This window comes from Rousettus aegyptiacus, unplaced genomic scaffold, assembly GCF_014176215.1.
Source record: "Rousettus aegyptiacus isolate mRouAeg1 unplaced genomic scaffold, mRouAeg1.p scaffold_m13_p_5, whole genome shotgun sequence".
Classification (NCBI taxonomy): domain Eukaryota; kingdom Metazoa; phylum Chordata; class Mammalia; order Chiroptera; family Pteropodidae; genus Rousettus; species Rousettus aegyptiacus.
In genome coordinates this window covers 43,603,731-43,624,130 of record NW_023416308.1, presented here as the reverse complement: position 1 = coordinate 43,624,130, position 20,400 = coordinate 43,603,731, and the positions used below count along the sequence as shown (strand labels likewise).

The window sequence follows — 20,400 nt, the reverse complement described above, 5'->3', positions numbered from 1 at the left end:
TTTTAAAATGAAAGTCTCCTTTCTATTATTTTGATCTCATTTGAAATGCCTTCTCCTCTAAGGTGCCTTCTCTAACTGCTCTCACTAGTCACGTCCGTTACCACCATGCTGTCACTCTCCAGTATATCATCCTGTTATAAACTTTGTTCATACTACTTTAGTGCTATGGAATTACTTATATTTATTTATCTTTTTTCTTTATTATCATAGAAATTCTTTGATGGCAGAGAATTTATATGCCTTTTTGATCACCGTATCCCTAAAGACTAGAATAGTTCCTGGCACATGATGGAGTCTTAATAAATATTTTTGATCATCTGAGTATTTACTGGGCATTTATTGTTCATAGACATATAAGTAGAAAATTTAATATCTCTTGCCCAGAAGAAACTGGATAAATAGATTTAAGATGTTTCTATTATAATTGTTTTTTTCCTAGATGCAGCAAGAGTAGGTCAGAGGCCCAGTGGTATCTGGGGCATGGTTTAGAGGGAAAAATTAAGGAGGGATATGATACTGAATTGATTTATAATAATTATATTGCCCTATCCAACTGAAATCTCCTCTCAATCATTCTTTGATGGTCAAGTTTTGGGAAAGCCTATTAAAATGCAAGTGAGAGTGATTAAAATGTTAACCTACATGTATGTATTATAAAAACCAATGTTGTTGATTATCTACATAATGGTTTTCAAATATGTTTTAAGCAGTAGAGCTTTTTTCAAACCAAAAGCCCTCTCAGAAGCCCTATATAGGTAAAAATGGCTGATACTTTGTCTGGTGTGGCAGAATTCGTACCTTGATCCCCAGGCATCTCTCCTAACTTCTGTCCCTCCAGATAGTACTAGAAGTATCACCTACTGCACCCAGGTCTGCACAGAGCAAGGTTTGAAAATCACAAAGCTTAGATTAACCATTTAGTTTGGGAAACTGAGGCTCAGAGAGCTGAAGTGACTTATCTAGTTATAAGATGACTGGCTATAAAAGGATGGAAACGCAGTTCAGAGAATTCTAGCGCACTGTGCTTTCACCTGTGTTATCTATATTTCTGAAGAATAAGTTCTATTAAATCTGATTAGCTCCTAGAAGTGGGAGTTCCTATAGGGAGAGAAAAGCCAAAGATTCTCAGTGCCCTGGAGGCCTTGCTTGGAATTTTGCTGTTTCTCAAGGGCTGTGGAGCTGGAAAATAACCTTGAGACTTCTCTTCTCACTTGGAAATCATTTTTAGCTTGTCTTTAATGGTGGAAATGAGAAAATGGGACTGCTTTTTCCAAATATTTATTGCATAATGATTTAATTGTTCTGAATTTTTATGAATTGGGGAGAAGAACTTTTAACCATTAGGTGTCTTGATGTTCCATTTGTGAAGAGTGGCATGGCCTTGATCAAGACAGGCAGGTCCTTTTCATTAGTATTTTTTATTTTTAAGTGGAAGCCCAAATTAGAAATAAATGATTCAGTTAAATTGGTGGTTTGTGGATCAGCCATAGTGCAGATTAGCTCATGCTAATTGGGAGTTCAGAGCCAAACACAGCATCTGGCATGATAGCAAACATTTACTAATGTTTTTAATTAAGTGAATGAATTTCAGAGGTATGTATTATTTAGCAAATATAGTTTAGCAATATATTAATTTGATTTCTGACTACAGATATAGGTGGGTGGACATTATTTGTGCCATATGCAATTGTTATATCCCAGGCATCAATGATGCCCACATTGAGATCCTGAAAAATGTCTCTTATGGTGAGATATTGGATATAACCATGAAAGTCACCAAATCTCTCCACATCACTATGCATCTCCCTGATGTTTTCTGTTTTGATAATAACCATAGTTTCTGGGCTTCTCAGAAGAAGACGCTGAACAGCCTCATGGACATTGAGGGCCCTTCGGATAAAAACATCAATGGGAAAGGGTCTGAAATGCTGGCCCAGAGAAATAACAATGATAGTATTTTTTTCTCCTCCAGTTCTGTCAATTACCCGGGTGATGTACTCAATCTCTTTGACTGAATAGGTCAGTGATCCAACCAAAGGGTAACCATGTTTTTGCCATTGGATGTTGATATTCTTATCCAAGTCCACAGCAAGTTGATGCTGAAATTTTCCAGATTCATGCAGATCCACTGACTTCAGGGCTGATGGCAAATAGGCAATCCCCAAATTAAAAAAGGATAAAATTATAAAGATCATAAAGACAGAAGAAAACACTTGGTATTTATATTTAAATAAGTTAATCATAGCTGATTAATTATATGTTTAAATGAAGTAATAGTTCTGAAAAGTACTTGAATAATCAGAAGTATTATACAAATAAGAAATTATATATGCCCCCTTGTAGAACTGTTAAGAACCAAATGGATTGGGGATGGTAAGCATTGGGATAAGTTCATTGGAAGATCATCGTTTTGTACATTTTGCTTAAAATGTACAATATTATTTTTGTATATTTTCTTAACTAGAGACAACTCCTTTGAGGATAAAGTACTAATTGATGCCTGTACAATTCAAAAAACAAGTGAACCTATCTCCCCAAGTACTCTGTAAAGTCTCTTAAGGCTGAAATTATATTCTAAACTTCTGGGTTTTTTGTTTTGTTTTGTTTTGTTTTGTTTTGTTTTGTTTTACATATGTATGGAATGGTACTGAGTACATCATCTATAATGGTTTTCCTATTCATTTGTGAAGGACTTTACACAGCATTTATTTGGACTAATGTATTCATTCACTTCACAGCTCGCTCGTGCTCTCTCTCTCTCTCCACACACACACACACACACACACACACACACACACACACACACATACAACACACACGCACACATTTAATTGCCATAATATAAAAAAGAAACTCAAGAGATAAAATGACCTGCTCAAGATTACACAGCTAGTGACAGAATTTCCACTTACATTTGAAGCTCTTCTCAGTTCTTGTGAAAATAGTCTACTCAATCTTAAAATGTCTGAGAATATAAGTATAATATGAATAGAATCAAACAAAATCCTTCCATTTTTCATAGTTAGTTAGACCCTTATCAGACTATCAGGGCCAGCTCCTTTGTAGTTAAAATTTCTGAGGAAAATGTTTAGAAAAGAATTATTAATGTTTCATAACATGTACTATCTTAGGAGTAAAGGGCTACATTTAAAGTCTTAACCCAGTGAGGTCTGAAAATAGAGATGCTGGAGGTTTGATTGGAGGAAAATGGCAGAATTATATTCTTCATTCTGCTTCCAACTTATTGCAATTTCTTTTTCCAAAGCATACTATGCACATAGAATTTAACTTTTAACAAAATGTACAACAGATGTTTTGCTACCACAATATAAAAGATCATTCAAAGAAAGTAAGTAACTCAGTACTTTCTATAACCTAAGAGACCCACTGTTATGGAATGTGATGTTAAAGGTTATCACCAAATCCTTAGTTTTATAGAAGGGAAAACAGAGGTCCTGAAGAGTTCAATTATTTACTAGAGGTCACAATTTAAAAATCCCTCTTCTGTTAGGAATTCTACTTACAGCTTTAAGCCAAGGCTCTAATGATTTTCCCATTATTTTGGGAAGATAAGCTTACCCCCTAAGTTTGAGATGACAAAAATAATATCATGTCAGGAATGCCAGAATGGAGCCACATCAGCTGTGTTCAGGGCCCAGAACACAGGGGCAAGCAGTGATGGTTTTCCAGGTATAAGTGCTAAGATCTACTAGTGCCTTCTGAGTTATGATTGTTGCATTCTTGGGTTAGTAAAAAGAACAACTAGGATTTTCTAGCAACTGGGTTTTGGTCCCAATTCTGACATTGACTAATGATAATTGCAGTAGCTATTGTTTACTGGGCATGTTCTATGTGCCCTGTGCCTTCAATGTGTTAAATGTTTTATACATATTACCTTGTTTAATCTTTGTAACAACCACCAGATACCATTGTTATTCTAGATTGATTGATGAGGAAAATGAGGCAGAAAAAAAAAGTAACATGGCAAAGATCATGGCTTCTAAGTGGCACAATCTGGGTCTGTTAGACCCAAAGCCCATGCTTTTTACCACTGTGCTTATCTGATGTAAAGTCATCACCTTAGTCCTGGCATGTGTCCTTTCATATCGTAATAGTGATGATAGCTTATACCAATGACTATTTACTATATAGCAAAAATCATGCATTCTAAATGCATTGTATATATTACCTCATTTTACCAGGAAGGTACTATTTTTATCTCTATTATACATGAGGTAACTGAGGGACACAATGGTTATGTACTTGCCCAAGTTTACCCAGATCGAATATAGAGAAGTCAGATTTTGATTCCAGGCCATCTGGATCTAGAATCCACACTTTTAGTCATTATTTCAACTGTAGAGGGTAGACAGTGTAATATCTTAAGTTATCTTCACCTCTACCAATGGTTTTCTGAGCATACGAGGTAAATATTGAAGTGTGGATTCTGCAGGGATAAGGATAGGTTTATAGAGGTATACTTTTAAAGGAAAGATAATTATGTCTTGTGAAAAGTTTTGATGTATTGTGATTAAGGCCTAAAAAAAAGGGTCTACAGCCATGTCACCCTGAACATGCCTGATCCCATCTGATATCAGAAGCTAAGCAGGGTTGGGCCTGGTTAGTACTTGGATGGGAGACACCCATGAATACCAGGTGCTATAGGCATTTTTAAAAAAAGACCTATGAAAAAGAAGAGATGCTCCCCATATTCCTTTTTATTTTTGAAATGAAAAAGAACATTCTGAAAAGGATATAAATAATGGCTTAGACTCAGGCATACCTTTGATACTGTCTTTGAAGTATTCCATCCACTGGCGTATTGTGGAATCTCCCATTAGATATATGAATTTTCCTTTCAGGCATTCTTTTATTTCAACTGGAGCCAAACTACAAGAGATAGGATTCCATGTGTCTTTCCAGACATATCCACTGGGGATTGTGGATGCCATTCCTAACTTGCATTTCTTTTTCATTGGAGCCATGTTTTCTGCCAAAGAATCAGCAAGATACGACCTTCTAAAATATCATATATTCATCAGTATTTATTAAGAACCTACTGGATTTTCTAAATATACACTTAATAAGGCATGAGAGTTGGGGAAAAGCCTTATTGAAGCCTTATTCCTCTTAATGGAATAATTATTTTTGAGTAAAATGTTTCTATGATGTGAATTTTCTAAACGATACCCATTAATGTTCACTACAGAGGACGTTTTCTCCCAGAAAAAAAAAAAGGCCTTTAGGGGAAAATGTAAGTATTTGTTTGTCTTCTTATGAAAGTAAAGTCATTAATTCTTGCTTAATAATAAAAACTCAATTATTATATCATTTTAACACACTTTACTCCCAAGTTTGTTACTTTCTTTCATAGTGTCATAAATGCCACCATCAAACTGTAAATCTTTTGAATTAAATGCAGGGTGAAATAAGAAATTAATGATTAGTTTGGTTTGGGACCTGGAAAGTCCACAGGGATATGGCTGTAGGCTGGAATGGAGTACTAGAGGTCCAAGATGGGCCAGGTATTAACCCATTAAGTATTGTGAAGCCTCTGGGAATCTGAGGGGCTCAGGTGGCTATAGTGGTAAGGAGCCGTTCGTAGGCTTGGTGCAGTAATTATACAACTATTAAAGGCAGTAGTTTAGTATTTTAACATCTGGTATGAGTGTACTTGTTTATTCTCAGTGAAAATGGCATTTCTACCTCTAGCTACATATTTACATTTCAGTGTGAACAAATTTATTAGTGATTAGCAAACTGCTAATGCTGAACTTGCAGAGACACAAATGCTTCTGCCTTAAATTACTTTTAGATAGAGATTTCCTGGGATATTTGAAGCCAAAGAAATTGAGAGTGCTATTTTGTATGTTAAAATGGTTTGAAAGGTCCCAAAGATGAAGAGGGGGAAATTGTGATGAATTAACTTCTTGTTGGCAAGTTGGAAACATCTAGGTGGTGATTCTTGGGCTGTAGGAAATCCTGATAGTGGAGGTGTAGGAAGACAAAGACCTAAGTATAAGTTGGGAGAGAGTTTCAACATTTGAAAATTACTGCGTTAAATTGATGATGAGAGTTATAGTTACTAAACCAGGTTTATGATTTCCTAGTGATTTCAATTATTTATTTACTTAAGTAACTGATATCTTGGCCCACTATAGACAAGCTCAATGATCAGACTGCCAATAAGACTGATAATAGTGTACAAGTCCAGCAGAAAGTAGGAACATTTCAAATGGTCGAATACTAAGCACAACCCAACAAACATAGGGAGAACTTACTGTTGCATCTGGAGACATTAATAGTGTTGAAGTTTTCCATAATCTCTACACCCACATTTGACCTTAAAGACACAAATACAGAAATTAATCTGAAGGTGGACCCAAAGGTCAAGAAACAGGGTCCAAGATGGTGGTGGTGCAAGAGGACACTGAGCTCACTCCTTCCTGAAATATACATCTATATAGAGAGCAATTACTCCTGAGAGACAATGGAAGGCTGAATGAATAGCTTCTGAACAACAAACAAGAGAAAGAGACTGAATAGAGAAGACTGAAAAACTGTAAGAGCTCTCCAGGTGCTGCAAAAATTCTCTGAGATGAGAGGTGCTGGTGAGTGACATTGTTTATGATCCTGTCTATCTTGATAGTGCATTAGGAATTCTATTTGGGTGCTTTGGCCTATCTTTAAGGTCACTGCAGTGTGTCCCCAGCCACACTGCTTGGAGCCCATTATGCCTCTGGACAAAGACAGCAAGTAGCATCTACAGGGCATCACCACATGTACCAGACCTCTCTACCTGGGGCCACTCCAACCTTGCAAGCCAGTGCTCCAAGCACAATAAGCACCTGCCTGGCATCAACTGCCCTTCCAAAACTACCAAGAACATACAGCTTACACAGACATTGCTTCTACATAAGACCACTTTCTGTGCAACAAAGGACAGAAATACTATATAGAGAAATCTGTGGAGGCACAGGAACTTTCTGGGAAATGGAGGAATTCTCCAGGGTTGGAGGTGCTGGTGAGGACCATAATTTATATCACCCTCTACCTCGATAGTGTAGGCGAGAGCTCTACCCAGATGCTCTGGCCTACCTATAAGGTCGCTGCAGTGTGTTCCAGGACAATCACCTAAGCCCATATTGGATCCAAACAAAGGGAGCAAGCAGGATCAACAGGACATTACTATAAGGGCTGCTCCAGCTGAGTAGGCCATTGTCCTGGACACCATAGGCACTTGCTTGGCTCCAGCCAGCCTGTCAAAACCACCCATTACACATAGACTACACAGAGATCATCTCTACACAAGGACACTTTTTCAGGACTGGCTGAGATAGATATTTTGTCTAATTTATATAAACAAATATAAACAGTCAAACAAAATGAAATAATGAAATACCTTTCAAATCAAGGAACAAGAAAAATCTCCAGAAAACAACCCTAAGGAGACAGATAAGTAATCTTCCTGATAAAGAATTCAAAGAAATGGTCATAAAGCTACTCACTGAACTTGTGAGTTGAATAGAGAAACTTAGAGAGAACTTCAACAAAGAGTTAAAAAGTATAATTAAGTACCAAGCAGAGCTGAAGAACGCAATAACTAAAATTAAAAATACATTAAAAGGAATCAACATTAGACTTGCTGATACAGAAAAGTTGAGTGAACTGGAAGACAGACTAGTGGTAATCAACTATTTAGACAGCAAAAAGGAAAAAGAATTAACAAAAATGAGGATAGTCGAAGGGACATTTGGGACAACATCAAGAGTACAAACATTTATGATATAAAGTTGCCAGAAAGAGAAGAAAAAGAGTGAGGAGCATAAACTTTATTTGAAGAAATAATGACTGGAAACTTTGTTAACCTGGAAAAGAAAACAGACATTCAGGTTCAGGAAGCACAGAAAGCACCAAACAAGATGAACCCAAAGAGATACACACCAAGACTTACTGTAATTAAAATGGTAAAAATTAAAGGTAGACTGTTTTGAAGGCAGCAAGAGTAAAATAACTAGGTACATACAAAGGGAACCTCATAAAGCTATTGGCTGATTTCTCGTCAACAACTTTCAGGCCAGAAAGGAGTGGTAGGACATTTTTAAAGTGCTGAAAGAAAGGAATCAACAATCTGGAATAATTTATCCAGCAAGGTTATCATTTAAAATTAAAGAAGTGACAGAAATGTTTCCCGGACAAGCAAAAACTAAAGAAGCTCATCTCCATTAAACCAGCTTTACAAGAAATGTTAAAGGTCTTTCTTAAGCAAAAAAGGAAAGACCATAACCAGAAATAAGAAAATATGAGAAAGGAAAAAAATTCATAGATAAAGCCAATATTTAATAAATACAGTGAATTGGACATTTAAAAAGCTACTATGAAAGTCAAAGGGCAAAAGTACCAAACTCAACTCTAACTACAATAAGTGGTTAGAAGATACACAAAACAAAAAGATCTAAATTTGTCATCAAAAACATAAAGCATGGAGGGGGAGTAAAAAGGTAGCCTTTTAAGAACATATTTGAACTTAAATGCCTATCAGCTTAAAATAAACTGCTATAGATATAGAATGGCATACATAAACCTTATAGTAACCACAGACCAAACACTTACAAAAGATACACAGAGACTAAAGAGAAAGGGACCTAAACAAAACATTAAAGAAAACAAAACCACAAGGGAAGAGATCAAAAGAAGAAAGGAACTACAAAAACAATAAAAATAATTAATGAAATGGCAATAAGTACATACTTATCAGTAATTACTTTAAATGTAATTGAATTAAATGCTCCAATAAATAGGCATAAGGCAGCTGAATGGATTTAAAAACATGACTCGTCTATATATTGCTAAAAAGAGACTTAAAACTGAAAGATACGTACAAACTGAAAGTGAAGGGATGGCAAAAGATATTCCATGTAAATAGAAATGGAAAAAAACTGGGGTAATGATACTCATATCAGACAAAATAGACTTTAAAACAAAGAATGTAAAAAAAAAAAAAAGACAAAGAAGGACATTATATAATGATAAGGGGTCAATCCAAGAAGAGGATATAACAATTGTAAGTTGTTATGTCACAGGAGCACCTGAATATATAAAGCAAACATTAATGGACATAAATGGAGAAATTTATAGTAATACGAATAATAATAGTTGGGGATTTTAATATCCACTTACATTAAATCACCCAGAGAGAAAATTAATAAGGAATTAATGGCATTAAGTGTCACATTAGACCGGCTGGATTTAATAGACATAAAAAACATTTAATCCAAAAACTGCAGAATACACATTTAAGTGCACACAGAATGTTTTCCAGGAAAGATCACATATTAGGCCACTAAACAAGACTCAATAAATTCAAGAAGATTGATATCATATCAAGTATCTGTTCTGACCACAGTGGCATGAAAGTAGACATCAACTACAGGAAGAAAACTAAAGAAAAACTCACAGAGACTATATAATGTGTTACTGAACAATCAATGAATCAAAAAGGAAATCAAACAGGAAATCAAAACTACGTTGAGACAAATGAAAATAAAAATACAGCTTTTCACAACTTATGGGAGGCAGCAAAAGTAGTTCTAAGAGGGAAGTTTATAGCAATACAGGGCTGCCTCAGGAAATAAGAAATACCCCAAATAAACAATTTAACTTTACACCTAAAGGAACTAGAAAAGGAAGAACAAATAAAACCCAAAGTAAACAGAGGAAAATAATTAAGACAAGAGTGGAAATAAACAAAATTAAAAAATTTAAAAATGATGAAACTAAGAGCTAGCTCTTTGAAAAGATAAACAAAATTGATAAACCTTTATCTAAACTCATCAAGAAAAAAAGGAGAGAACCCAAATAAGTGAAATAAATGAAAAAGAAGCACAGAAATACAAAGAATAATTAAAGAATACTATAAACAATTATATGCCAACAAATTGGACAATCTAGAATAAATGAATAAATTTCTAGAAACATGTAATCTTTCAAACTGAACCAGGATGAAATAGAAAATCTAAACAGACTGATTACTAACAATGAAATTGAAGCAATAATCAAAAAACTCCCAACGAATAAAAGCCCAAGAGCAGACAGTTTCCCAGGTGAATTCTATCTAAATATTTAAAAAATTAATATCTATTGTTCTTAAACTATTTCAAAAAATTAAAGAGGAAGGAACACTTTCAAACTCATTCCACATAGCCAGCATCATCCTGATATCAAAACAAGACAAAGATATTATAAATATTAGCAAACCAAATTAAACTATATATTAAAAGGATTATACACTATGATTAAGTGAGATTTCTCCCAGGCATACAAGAATGGTTCAACATTTGTAAATTGATCAATGTGATACATTGCATTAAGAAAATGAAGGATAAAATTCATGTGATCATCTCAATAGGCATAGAAAAAGCATTTGAAAAAATGTAACATTTATTTATGATAAAAGCTCTCAACAAAATGGGTATGGAAGGAACATGTCTCAACATAATAAAGGCTATATATGACAAACCCACAGCTAATATACTCAATGGTGAAAAGATAAAAGCTTTTCCTGTAAAGTCAAGAACAACACAAGGATACCTGCTATCACCACTTCTATTCATCATAGCCACAGCAATCAAACAAAATAAAGAAATAAAAGGCATCCAGATCAGAGAGAAAGAAATAAAACTGTTTTCAGATGATATGATACCATATATAGAAAACTCTAAAGACATCCAAAAACTATTAGAAAACTTAATGAATTCAATATGGTTTCAGAATACAAAACAAATATTCAGAAATTTGTTGCATTTTTATACACCAATAATAAATGATCAGAAGGAGAAATTAAATAAACAGTCTCATTTACAATTGCATTGAAAGCATAAAAATAACAAGGAAATTTAATCAAAGAGATAAAAGACCCATACTCTGAAAAATATAAGATATTTATGAAAGAAATTGAAAACAATACAAATAAATGGAATGATATACTATGTTCATGAATTGGTAAGATTAATATTGATAAAATGTCCTCACTACCTAAAGTAATATACAGATTCAATTAATACCTATTAAAATACGAAAAGCATTCTTCTCAGAACTAGAACAACTGTTCCTAAAATTTATATGGACCACAAAAGACCCAAATTAACCCAAAAAATTTTGAGAAAGGACACAGTGGGAAGCATCATGTGGCCTGATATCAAACTATACTATAGAGCTACAATAATCAAAACAGTATGGTACTAGCATGAACAGATATATAGATTAATGGACTAGATAGAATAGAGAGCCCAGAAATAAATCCTCACTTATATGGTCAGTTGATCTAGGACAAAAGAGGCAAGGATATACAATGGGGTAAACACAGTCTCTTCAAAAAGTGGTATTGGGGAAACTAGACAAATATATGCAAAAATATGAAATTGGACCACTTTTTACACTATATACAACAATAAACTCAAAACATATTAAAGCTTAAATGTATGAACTGAAACCATAAAACTCCTAGAAGAAAACATAGGCAGTAAACTCATTGACATTGGGCTTAGTAATATCTTTTTGGATATGTCTCCTCAGGCAAGGAAAATAACTACAACGAAAATAAACAAATGGGACTACATCAAACTGAAAAGTTTTTGCACAATGAAAGAAACCATTAACAAAATGAAAAGACAACCTACTGAATGGGAGAAGATATTTGCAAGTAATGCATCTGATAAGGGGTTGATATCCAAAATATGCAAGAAGCTCATAAAACTTAACACCAAAACACCCTAAAAATCCAATTAAAAAATAGGTAGAGGACCTGAACAGATATTTCTCCAAAGAAGACATACACATGACCAATAGACATGTGAAAAGATGCTCAACATCATCAGGGACATGAAAATTCAAACCACAATAAGATATCACCTCGCACCTGTCAGAATGACTATTATCAATAAGTCAAGAAACAAGTGTTGGTGAGGATGTGGAAAAAAGGGAATCCTTGTATGTTGTGGGTAGGATTGTAAATTGATGCAGCCGCTATGGAAAAACAGCATGAAGAGTCATCAAAAAATTGAAAATAGGTTGTCATACGACTCAGCAATTCCACTTCTGGGTATACCTGAAGAAAACAAAAACACTAATTTAAAAAAGATATATGCACCCCTGTGTTCATTGTAGCATCATTTACAAGAACAAAGATACAGAAGCAACCTAGCTGTCCAGCGATAGATGACTGGATAAAAAAATTCTCTCTCTCTCTCTCTCTCTCTCTCTCTCTCTCTATATATATATATATATATATATATATATAAAAAATATATATAAAATATATATACACCATATACAGAAAACTCTAATATACGTATATTACTCAGCAATAAATATATATAGCAATATATATATATATACACACACATAACTCAGCAATAAAAATGAATGAAGGCTTGCCATTTGCAAGAACATGGATGGAACTAAAGAGTGTTATACTAAGTAAAATAAGTCAGACAGAGAATGACAAATAACGTGATTTCACTTACTTACATATGGAATCTTAAAAATATAAATAAATAAACAAAACAGAAACAGATCCATAGATATAGAGAACAAGGTGATGGTTGCCAAAGGTGAGGGGGTTGGGGTATGGGTGAAATTTAAAAATTAACAACAAAGATCAGGAAACACAGGAAGCCACATTATCCATTGGTTCAGTTAGTTAATCCTTAGTGATAATAATTGACTACAGCTGGCCAGTGGCACCTTCCATGCCAATACACCTCCCACAATTCTTGGCCATTTATTAAATTTTCATTTCCTTGCCTATTCATCTAGGGGTTATGCAAGGTCATTTATTGAGATGCAGAAAAGATGTATTAGAGCATATACATATACACAGATGTATATTTCTCATTCTCTTTTAATTTTATTCTGTTTATGTTTTTGTTTCAATAATAACAGTTAAATATTCAAAAAGTTTAGGAACTACTAGAAAGTGGACATTGTCTCCAAGTCTTTTCTAAAGTGGTTCTTCATAGAGTCTCAAAGTTAATGTACTCATAGTGCTTCCCTTTGGATCAACATATGGGCAAAATCATTACCATATTTGCCCAGGTAAGACCAGAAGTAATTATTTACCTTTTAAAGAGGATCCTTTCTTGTTTTCTAAGATAAGAAACTTTCTTGTTTTTGGAATGCATGTGGGTGAGTGCAGCACAGGGTATGTGTTGAGGTTTCATGCAGTAGAAGGCTTCTTGGTCTTGAGGATCTAGGTACTTGCACAGTTCAACACTTGAGTTTAAAACCAGGGCACAGTAAGAATTGGCAAAAGAGGTCTCACTGGCAAACTGGCCTATGAAGATCACCCTGTCATAGCCTTGGTTTCTTGCCCTCCAGAGAGCTGACACCCCTTCACTGGGGTGGATGAGCAGAAGAGACAGAGTGACCTGGCCCTCCCAGAACAGACCAAAGCTGACAAGGTACGTGCCATTGTTGAAGTCTGTCACTTTTCCCGAAGCACCTGCTTTCAGGGCTGGGGAGGACATCCTGGCCCTCAGGAAATCTCCACCATATTCTTTCCTGCGTCCCAAGTGGTCCCTCACCTCCAGCAGGATGTCTAGCTGATGCCCCCTGCAGTATGTTTCTTGAGGGTTGAGGATAGTGGCTCTGCTCTGGGCAGCACTGGTGGTGGTTTTCACATGGGTAAAGGGTCTGGGTGGGATAAGCTTGTCTAGTTTCTCCATGATTTCCTTGATTCTCAGCTCAGTCTCTGTTGGTGAAACTCCTGGATTTAGTGGCACTTTAGGACATGAGGATTTCATGATGAAATTCCAGTAATAGAGGGAGAAGGGCAACTTGAGTGCAGTCCATAACTGAAATGACATGGAATATAATAAAGAATATAGAAAATGTTCTATTTAATGTAACAATTTTGGTAAGTCAGCCAACTTTTACATTTTGTAAAATAATAGGAGGTACAAAAATTAAAATTAAAATGATATTGAGATTTTATTATTATATGTGTTTCATAGGGAAAAGAATTTTTCTGAAATTTGGTGGCAGAACTCCACTTTTCACTGGTTAACCTATTTTTGGATGAGCCATTTAACTCTAAAGAGCCCTAGGATCTTTTTCTTTTTTTTAAAGTGGTGATGACAAAATATACCTTTACTGGGCAATTGTGAAAACCAAACTGCATAGTGGAGAACAAATCTTTATTTATTTTTTTATCTTAAAACTAGAATATAGTCATTTAAAAAAAATTCTTAAGAAAATGTTTAAAATGCATGGGGCTTTTATGGAAAATATGATTATCTTTTTCTATTCCACCTTTTATACTTGCTTAAACATTTTATGATATTTCACAATATTTTCAGATTGTTTTAGCTAATTTAGGAAATAAGAAACACAGGTTTATAAAAATATATTTTTTCTAATCACAAAATAACACTGATTTATTAAAAATGAGAAAATGCTGAGACCGTAACTGTAAAAAAAAAATCAGTCACAATTACATCAGTCATTGATAATTACTGTGAACATTTTGGTGATTTTCTCTCATTCTTTGTGTACCACATCACATGATTGTGAACAAATTGAATATTTAGCAAGGAATTTTGACTTTTTAAAAAAAATATCATAAAAAACATTCAACTGCATGTCAAAGGCCCACGTAATATTTCATTCTATGGATACAGCTTATTATTTTACCTATTCCCATATTTTTGGAGATTTATTTCATTCAGCTTTTCTCTATTACTTACAATTCTGTAAAGAACAACTTTTGGTATAAATGTTTCTTTTCAATTCAGATTATTTGAATTGAAGTACAATTATAGGTCAAATGTGGTGAACATTGTTAAAGGTTTTAATATGTCCTATGAAACCATTTTCCAGAAATGTGGTGCCAATGTGCACCTAAATCAGCAGTGAATGAGAATTCTAGTCTTACTACATGCTTGCAACACTGGGTAGCTCATTTTCAGAGATATTTGCCTGAGGTTAAAGCTTGACTCTATTACTGACTAGCTTTGCAAACTTGGTTAAGTTCCTTAACTTCTCTGTCAATCAGTTTCATCATCTAAAAATTGGGTCATAAAAGTAAACACCTTGTGTGTTACTGTGAGGATTAATGGCTAACATGAAAAACATTTAGAACGGCACATACTAAATGTTTGTTACTATCTCTATTATTTGATAAATAAAAATGTTTTTATATAAAAAAATCTTGACATGCCAAATCATAAAACTAATAATATTAATCATACTTATATCTCAGAATTTCCAATAAAGGCAGAATAGCTTTTATTGAACCAATTTTCCTGAAGATAACAATGTTAACTCTAGACCAAAAAAAAATCTCTCTTAAAGCACTGGAGAGTGACCACATGCAGATGCTGGAGGGGAATAGAAACTTGGAGGAAGTTACAGCACTGGACTTGCATTATAAGAAGTATGAACTAAAATTTTCAAGCTGAAGTAAAGTTATATCAAATGGAAACATAGATCTTCAGAAAGGAATGAAAAGCATCAGAAATGGTAGATATGTGAATAAATATAAAATATTGTGTGTTTATTTCCATATTTCTTTAAAATCTATGTAATTGTTTGAAGTAAAAAATGATTTTGTAATAATGTGAGAACTACAGCATGAAGAACTAAATGGTTGAAAATTTATTACAGACTACATGAAGTAGCACAATATTAACTCTAAAAGTTAAGAATGTATATTGTAATCCCTAGAGAAACCACTCTTGAAAAACAACTTAGAGTTATAAGAACAATAGAGAAACTAAAAGGAAATACTAAAAAAAAAAAAAATTCAGTTAACTCAAAATAAGGCAGTAAAGGGGGAACAAAGGAATACAAAAATGGAGGGGCCAAACAGGAAACAAATAGTAAAATGGTGGACCTAAATTTACTCATATTAATAATTCCTTTGAAAATAAGTAGACAAAACATTCCATTAAAAGGCAGAGATAAAAAAGCAAGACTCAACTATTTGTTACCTATGGGGAATGTAGTTTAAGTATAAAGATGGGTCAAAAATAAATGGGTGGAAAGTGAAAGATCTTATAAGCACAAAATGGCAAATATTAATATTAAAGTAGACTTCGAGATAAAGGGTATCACCAGAAATAAAGATGTACACTTCATAATGATAAAAGGGTCATTGTGTCAGAAAACATGCCATTCATAAGTGTGTATGTGCCTATATCTACATGTATTTATATGTGAAACAACAATCGAGAAAACTAAAGGGAGAACTAGAAAAATACACAATCATAATTAGAAACTCAAAAAACTGTCTTAGTAGCTGCTACAGGAAGTAGATAAAAAATGAGTAAGGTTCTAGAGGATCTGAACAACATTATCATAGTAATGTCTTTTAATCATCACAGTACAGTATCAGATATTTTTAAATTGCTACAATTTCAAATAAAAATTATAAGTGATTTTTGGTATGGTGGAATAGTATTTGGTACACAAAAAGTTTTAGTAGAAATATAACAAGGAAATTCTGATTAAAGATGGAGGAATAGCACATATCATATCTTCAGTTAACCACTGTAAAATCTTGTAAAAGGCAGAAAAGAACTTTAAAAATAATTCTGGGATATAAGAAGAGGTATCTTAATTAAGTAATCTCCTGAAAAATGAAAAGCAGTGCAGACTAGATCCAGGAAGAAAGCCATGGCTCCAAATGCACATAGACGAGGATTCTGCAAAAGATGGAAGCCGCTCCAGGGAGAGTTCAAATGTGGAGAGGGTTGATAACTAAAGTAAGAGAAGGCAAAGAAGTAGCCCAATCCCTCCCTATTTTCCTACTTGTGCCTGGGCCAGGTGGCTAAAAACAGGGACTTCTCTATTTAGGTGCAAGTAAAAACTATAGATATTTAAGTTGGAGAAGTAGCTAAGAGACATATGGGGATCATATATTGCCCTTCAGTACTTAAAAAAATTTAAATTATTTTATGTTCTACTTTTTAATATTTTTAAATTAAATTTATTGTGGTGACTTTTCACATCTCCAGCATAAACAAAAAGAAGTAACACCACTCCAGACTGGTCAACACAGAATCTCAAGTATAAGGATGTCCATACACCAAGAAAGCAAAAATTTTATGAAAGTCAACTCATGAAAGAGAGGTATCAAGTTCACTAAAGAGAAAACATCCAAAGGAATAGAATTAATAGAAAAACAAAACTTTAGAACAAGTATACTTTCTATCCTCTGAGAGATGCTAAATGATATTGTATCCTTAAACTAATGAATCAATTAGAGACCTTGGAAAGTAAAATCTTGCTGTTCAGTACACAAGAATCACTTGTATTCCTCTACATCTGCAGCAAGCAATTAAAAAATGTATTTAAAAGGATGATATTTACAATAGCAACAAAAAGTTATAGGGTAACTGAGAATAAATCTAATAAAAGGTATATAAGACTGTATGCAACAATTATAAAATTTACTGAAAGATCTTGAAGGAAACCTAAATAAATGGAGAGAGATTACATATTGCTAAACAGCAAAACAATATAAACATCAGATTTTCCAATTTGATCTACATGGTTAATGTAATGCACATATAATTTAAGTAGGATTTTTCATTCGACAGGCTGACTCTGAAACATATAAGAAAGAGTAAAGGGCCAAAATTGGCCAAAAACCTTCTGAAATAGATTAAATAATGGTAACTTGACCTAGAAGTTTTCAAAACTAATTATGAAGTTCTATTAATTATAGCAATGTGGCATTGGTACAGGGAAGCCAAATTGATCAATGGAACAGAAAAAAGAGCCTAGAAAGGGACCTGTTCTTAGGTGTGAGTATAAACTATAGATATTTAAGTTGGAGAATTAGGCAATTTTGATTAAAATTTTAATAAGGAACAAACAAATGACATGAAAAATAGCATGGAAAGAACAGCGAAAAAAGAGTCATTATCCAATATGGGAATAAAAGAAAAATCAGAAAAAAATCCAGTTACATTACAGGATTAAATATCTAAAGTAATTTTTAAAAGTTTAAGTAGAATATTGAAATAATATAATTTGACGTTGGAGTAGGGAGGGGTTTCTTAATACTCAGAAAGCATTAATTGTAAAAAAAAAAAAAGTAGATAAATTTTATTATATAAACATGAAAATATTCTGTATAGAAGATATCTTAAAGAAGGTGAAAAACAAACTATACATTGGGAGAAGATAGTTACCTTTACAAATGACAGAGGAAGAATGTGTGTGGTACGCATACACACACACACACACACACATACACACACAATATTGCCCTCTCCCATATTGCATAATGATTATCAAGTACGTTGATTCTTAGTTTGTATAAGCTGTTGGAACTCCCCTACTATAATCTATAGGTCTGGCCATTTGAACTAGAACAGGTTAAGTATCAAGTAAAAATATTTTTCTAAAACACAGAAAGAAGGCAATTCCTACCTCTGTGGAGTTTTCAAAAACTGTAAAAGTCATCCAGGAGGCTAATATAAACAACAGTACCAGCAGTGGCTTACGATTTGTCATATTCATTGTCATGAGTAGGATCCTACAAGAGACAATATCAAAACTAGCACAAATATAACACAACAAAACAAAAAATCAGAAACAAAATGCATGAACATGTGAAAAGTTTATACTTTCTGATTCTTTTTGTCCTCAGATTAGTTACTCCCAGAATAGAACATGGGCCCTCTCAGCTGCTCTTGCTGTCTCCCAGCTGCTCTCTTTGGCCGTTGGCTTGTACCTTCAACAGAAGTGCTATTCTGAGACGCAGAGTCCACTATGGACTCTTAAGAAATTGAGAAACTGAGAGCTCGAAGAATGCAGAGTTTCTCATGTCCGGGTGTAGTCTCCAGGTTACATACCACCTAACAGGTTTCCTATTCTCTTTCCTTGAACACAAAGAACAGACACAAACATCTCAGTAAATATTGACCCTAAGAATCACATTATCCCACTTCCCTTTTACTGTAACTTGATTTTTCCGGCTTCCTTATTGCAAAGCTGTTGATATGTTCTTCTCTTATCCTACCAGCCTTTCTAGCACCCCTCGAGCTTGAAAATAATTATTTTAAAACTCAGATTTCTTTCTTCATTTTAAAAAAGTGTTGGCTGTATCAATGTTTTTTTTTCCCCCCCATCTGGTAATATCTACTTTCTGTTTTTTTTTGGAATTTCAAGTTTTTCTTAAGTCAGATTGCTTGAATGCTGCCCTTCTAAAATTTTCCATCTCTCAAAGTTTACTCTCTCCTAGAAGCACTCCTACACTGTATCCCCAGTTTATACATAGATATCAAAATTTTCTGCACCGAAGAACAAATGTTATCCCCACCCTACTGGTCAATTTTGCAAATATTTTCATACCTTTAGAGTTTAAAGATTTTGTTCAATCTTCTACATTGGAACTATGCTTAGCTGGGTGTTGAGGCTTTGTTCTGAAGTCACCAGTGTACTACTGGGGCACCTCCCCTCTGTGCCAAAACAAATCACAGGTATAAGTTGCAGTCTGCATGCTTTTACCTTGGATCTAAAACCTTTACTTGTATTGGCTAAGGTGAGTGTCGGGCATACCAGGTTCACCTTGAGGAGGGGCCTGGATCATAAACTACACTTATCAGGTCAGGCAGACATGGGAAGGAAAACAAAATTCTCAGTATAGTAGATTAGATCATTTTGATGTCCTGAGACTTTATTATTCTAATTCCAGTAAGTGTGCAAGAAATACCCAACACAAACATGAGTGAATAGAGCTGGAAGTTTGAACGATTGAGAGTAGATAGTCATTCATGGAAAGCTGAACTACCTAGTTTCTATCTGAGCCTTGTCATCAAGACACAGTTGCTAGGATTTATGTGCATACTATCTCATATACAGTAGGTCCTCAATAAAATTTGTTGAATTGAACTGAAAGGGCCTCAAATACAGTGTAGGCAAGACAATGATACTGATGAAATCTCAGACTAACAGAGCGATATCTTATAGTCTTGAGTTTAAAGCCATCTGGAATTTGTATTCTTGACCTGATAGAAATGGTGTCAGAAAAAGCAGGTGCCCAGGACAAATGCCCCAGTGCCCATGGGAAGCAGCAGGTGATCATACTGTGAATCCCTCCACATTTGTGCTGTCCCACACAGGAAGTTAAAGATATTTAAACATGTCTATCAATTCTCCCAGATACACACACACACACCCACACACACACACACACACACACACACACACACACACATCCATATATACATATGTGTATATATACACACATATATACACACATAAATACGACAATCAAGATCTGTTTTGCAAGGTTTTCTAAGGTTTTGATAATCCTTCCAACATCCTTGATTTTTCTCTACCAAACTGGCCTTAACATGTCTTTACATGGTAACAGTTGGAAGCTGTTTT

The 20,400-nt window shown here is 34.2% G+C and overlaps 1 protein-coding gene and 1 pseudogene across 2 annotated transcripts; one reads left to right on the top strand and one right to left on the bottom strand.

Moving 5' to 3' along the window:
- Positions 1 to 1,561: 1,561 nt before the first annotated feature.
- On the bottom strand, positions 1,562 to 18,534 carry LOC107505042 (NXPE family member 4-like). 2 transcript variants are annotated; one of them, XM_016134876.2, is made up of 5 exons: positions 18,439 to 18,534; positions 13,120 to 13,853; positions 6,282 to 6,343; positions 4,784 to 4,990; positions 1,581 to 2,140 (listed from the first exon to the last, which is right to left on the bottom strand). In XM_016134876.2, exons 1-5 carry the CDS (start codon positions 18,532 to 18,534, stop codon positions 1,605 to 1,607), a joined length of 1,635 nt encoding a protein of 544 aa, XP_015990362.2. In that variant the 3' UTR covers positions 1,581 to 1,604. The 2 variants fall into 2 exon arrangements, with proteins under 2 accessions (XP_015990363.2, XP_015990362.2); XM_016134877.2 differs by lacking the exon at positions 18,439 to 18,534 and having other exon boundaries at positions 1,562 to 2,140; positions 13,584 to 13,699.
- LOC118603431 lies at positions 4,551 to 4,668 on the top strand (annotated as a pseudogene).
- Positions 18,535 to 20,400: the final 1,866 nt, after the last annotated feature.

Coding starts and splice junctions, on each gene's coding strand:
- LOC107505042 (XM_016134876.2), bottom strand. CDS start 18,534: ATGACAATGAATATGACAAATCGTAAGCCACTGCTGGTACTGTTGTTT. Junction 6,344..13,119: donor GAAAGGATCCTCTTTAAAAG/GTAAATAATTAC, acceptor TGTGTCTTTAAG/GTCAAATGTGGGTGTAGAGA. Junction 2,141..4,783: donor CTTCAAAGACAGTATCAAAG/GTATGCCTGAGT, acceptor ATTTGCCATCAG/CCCTGAAGTCAGTGGATCTG.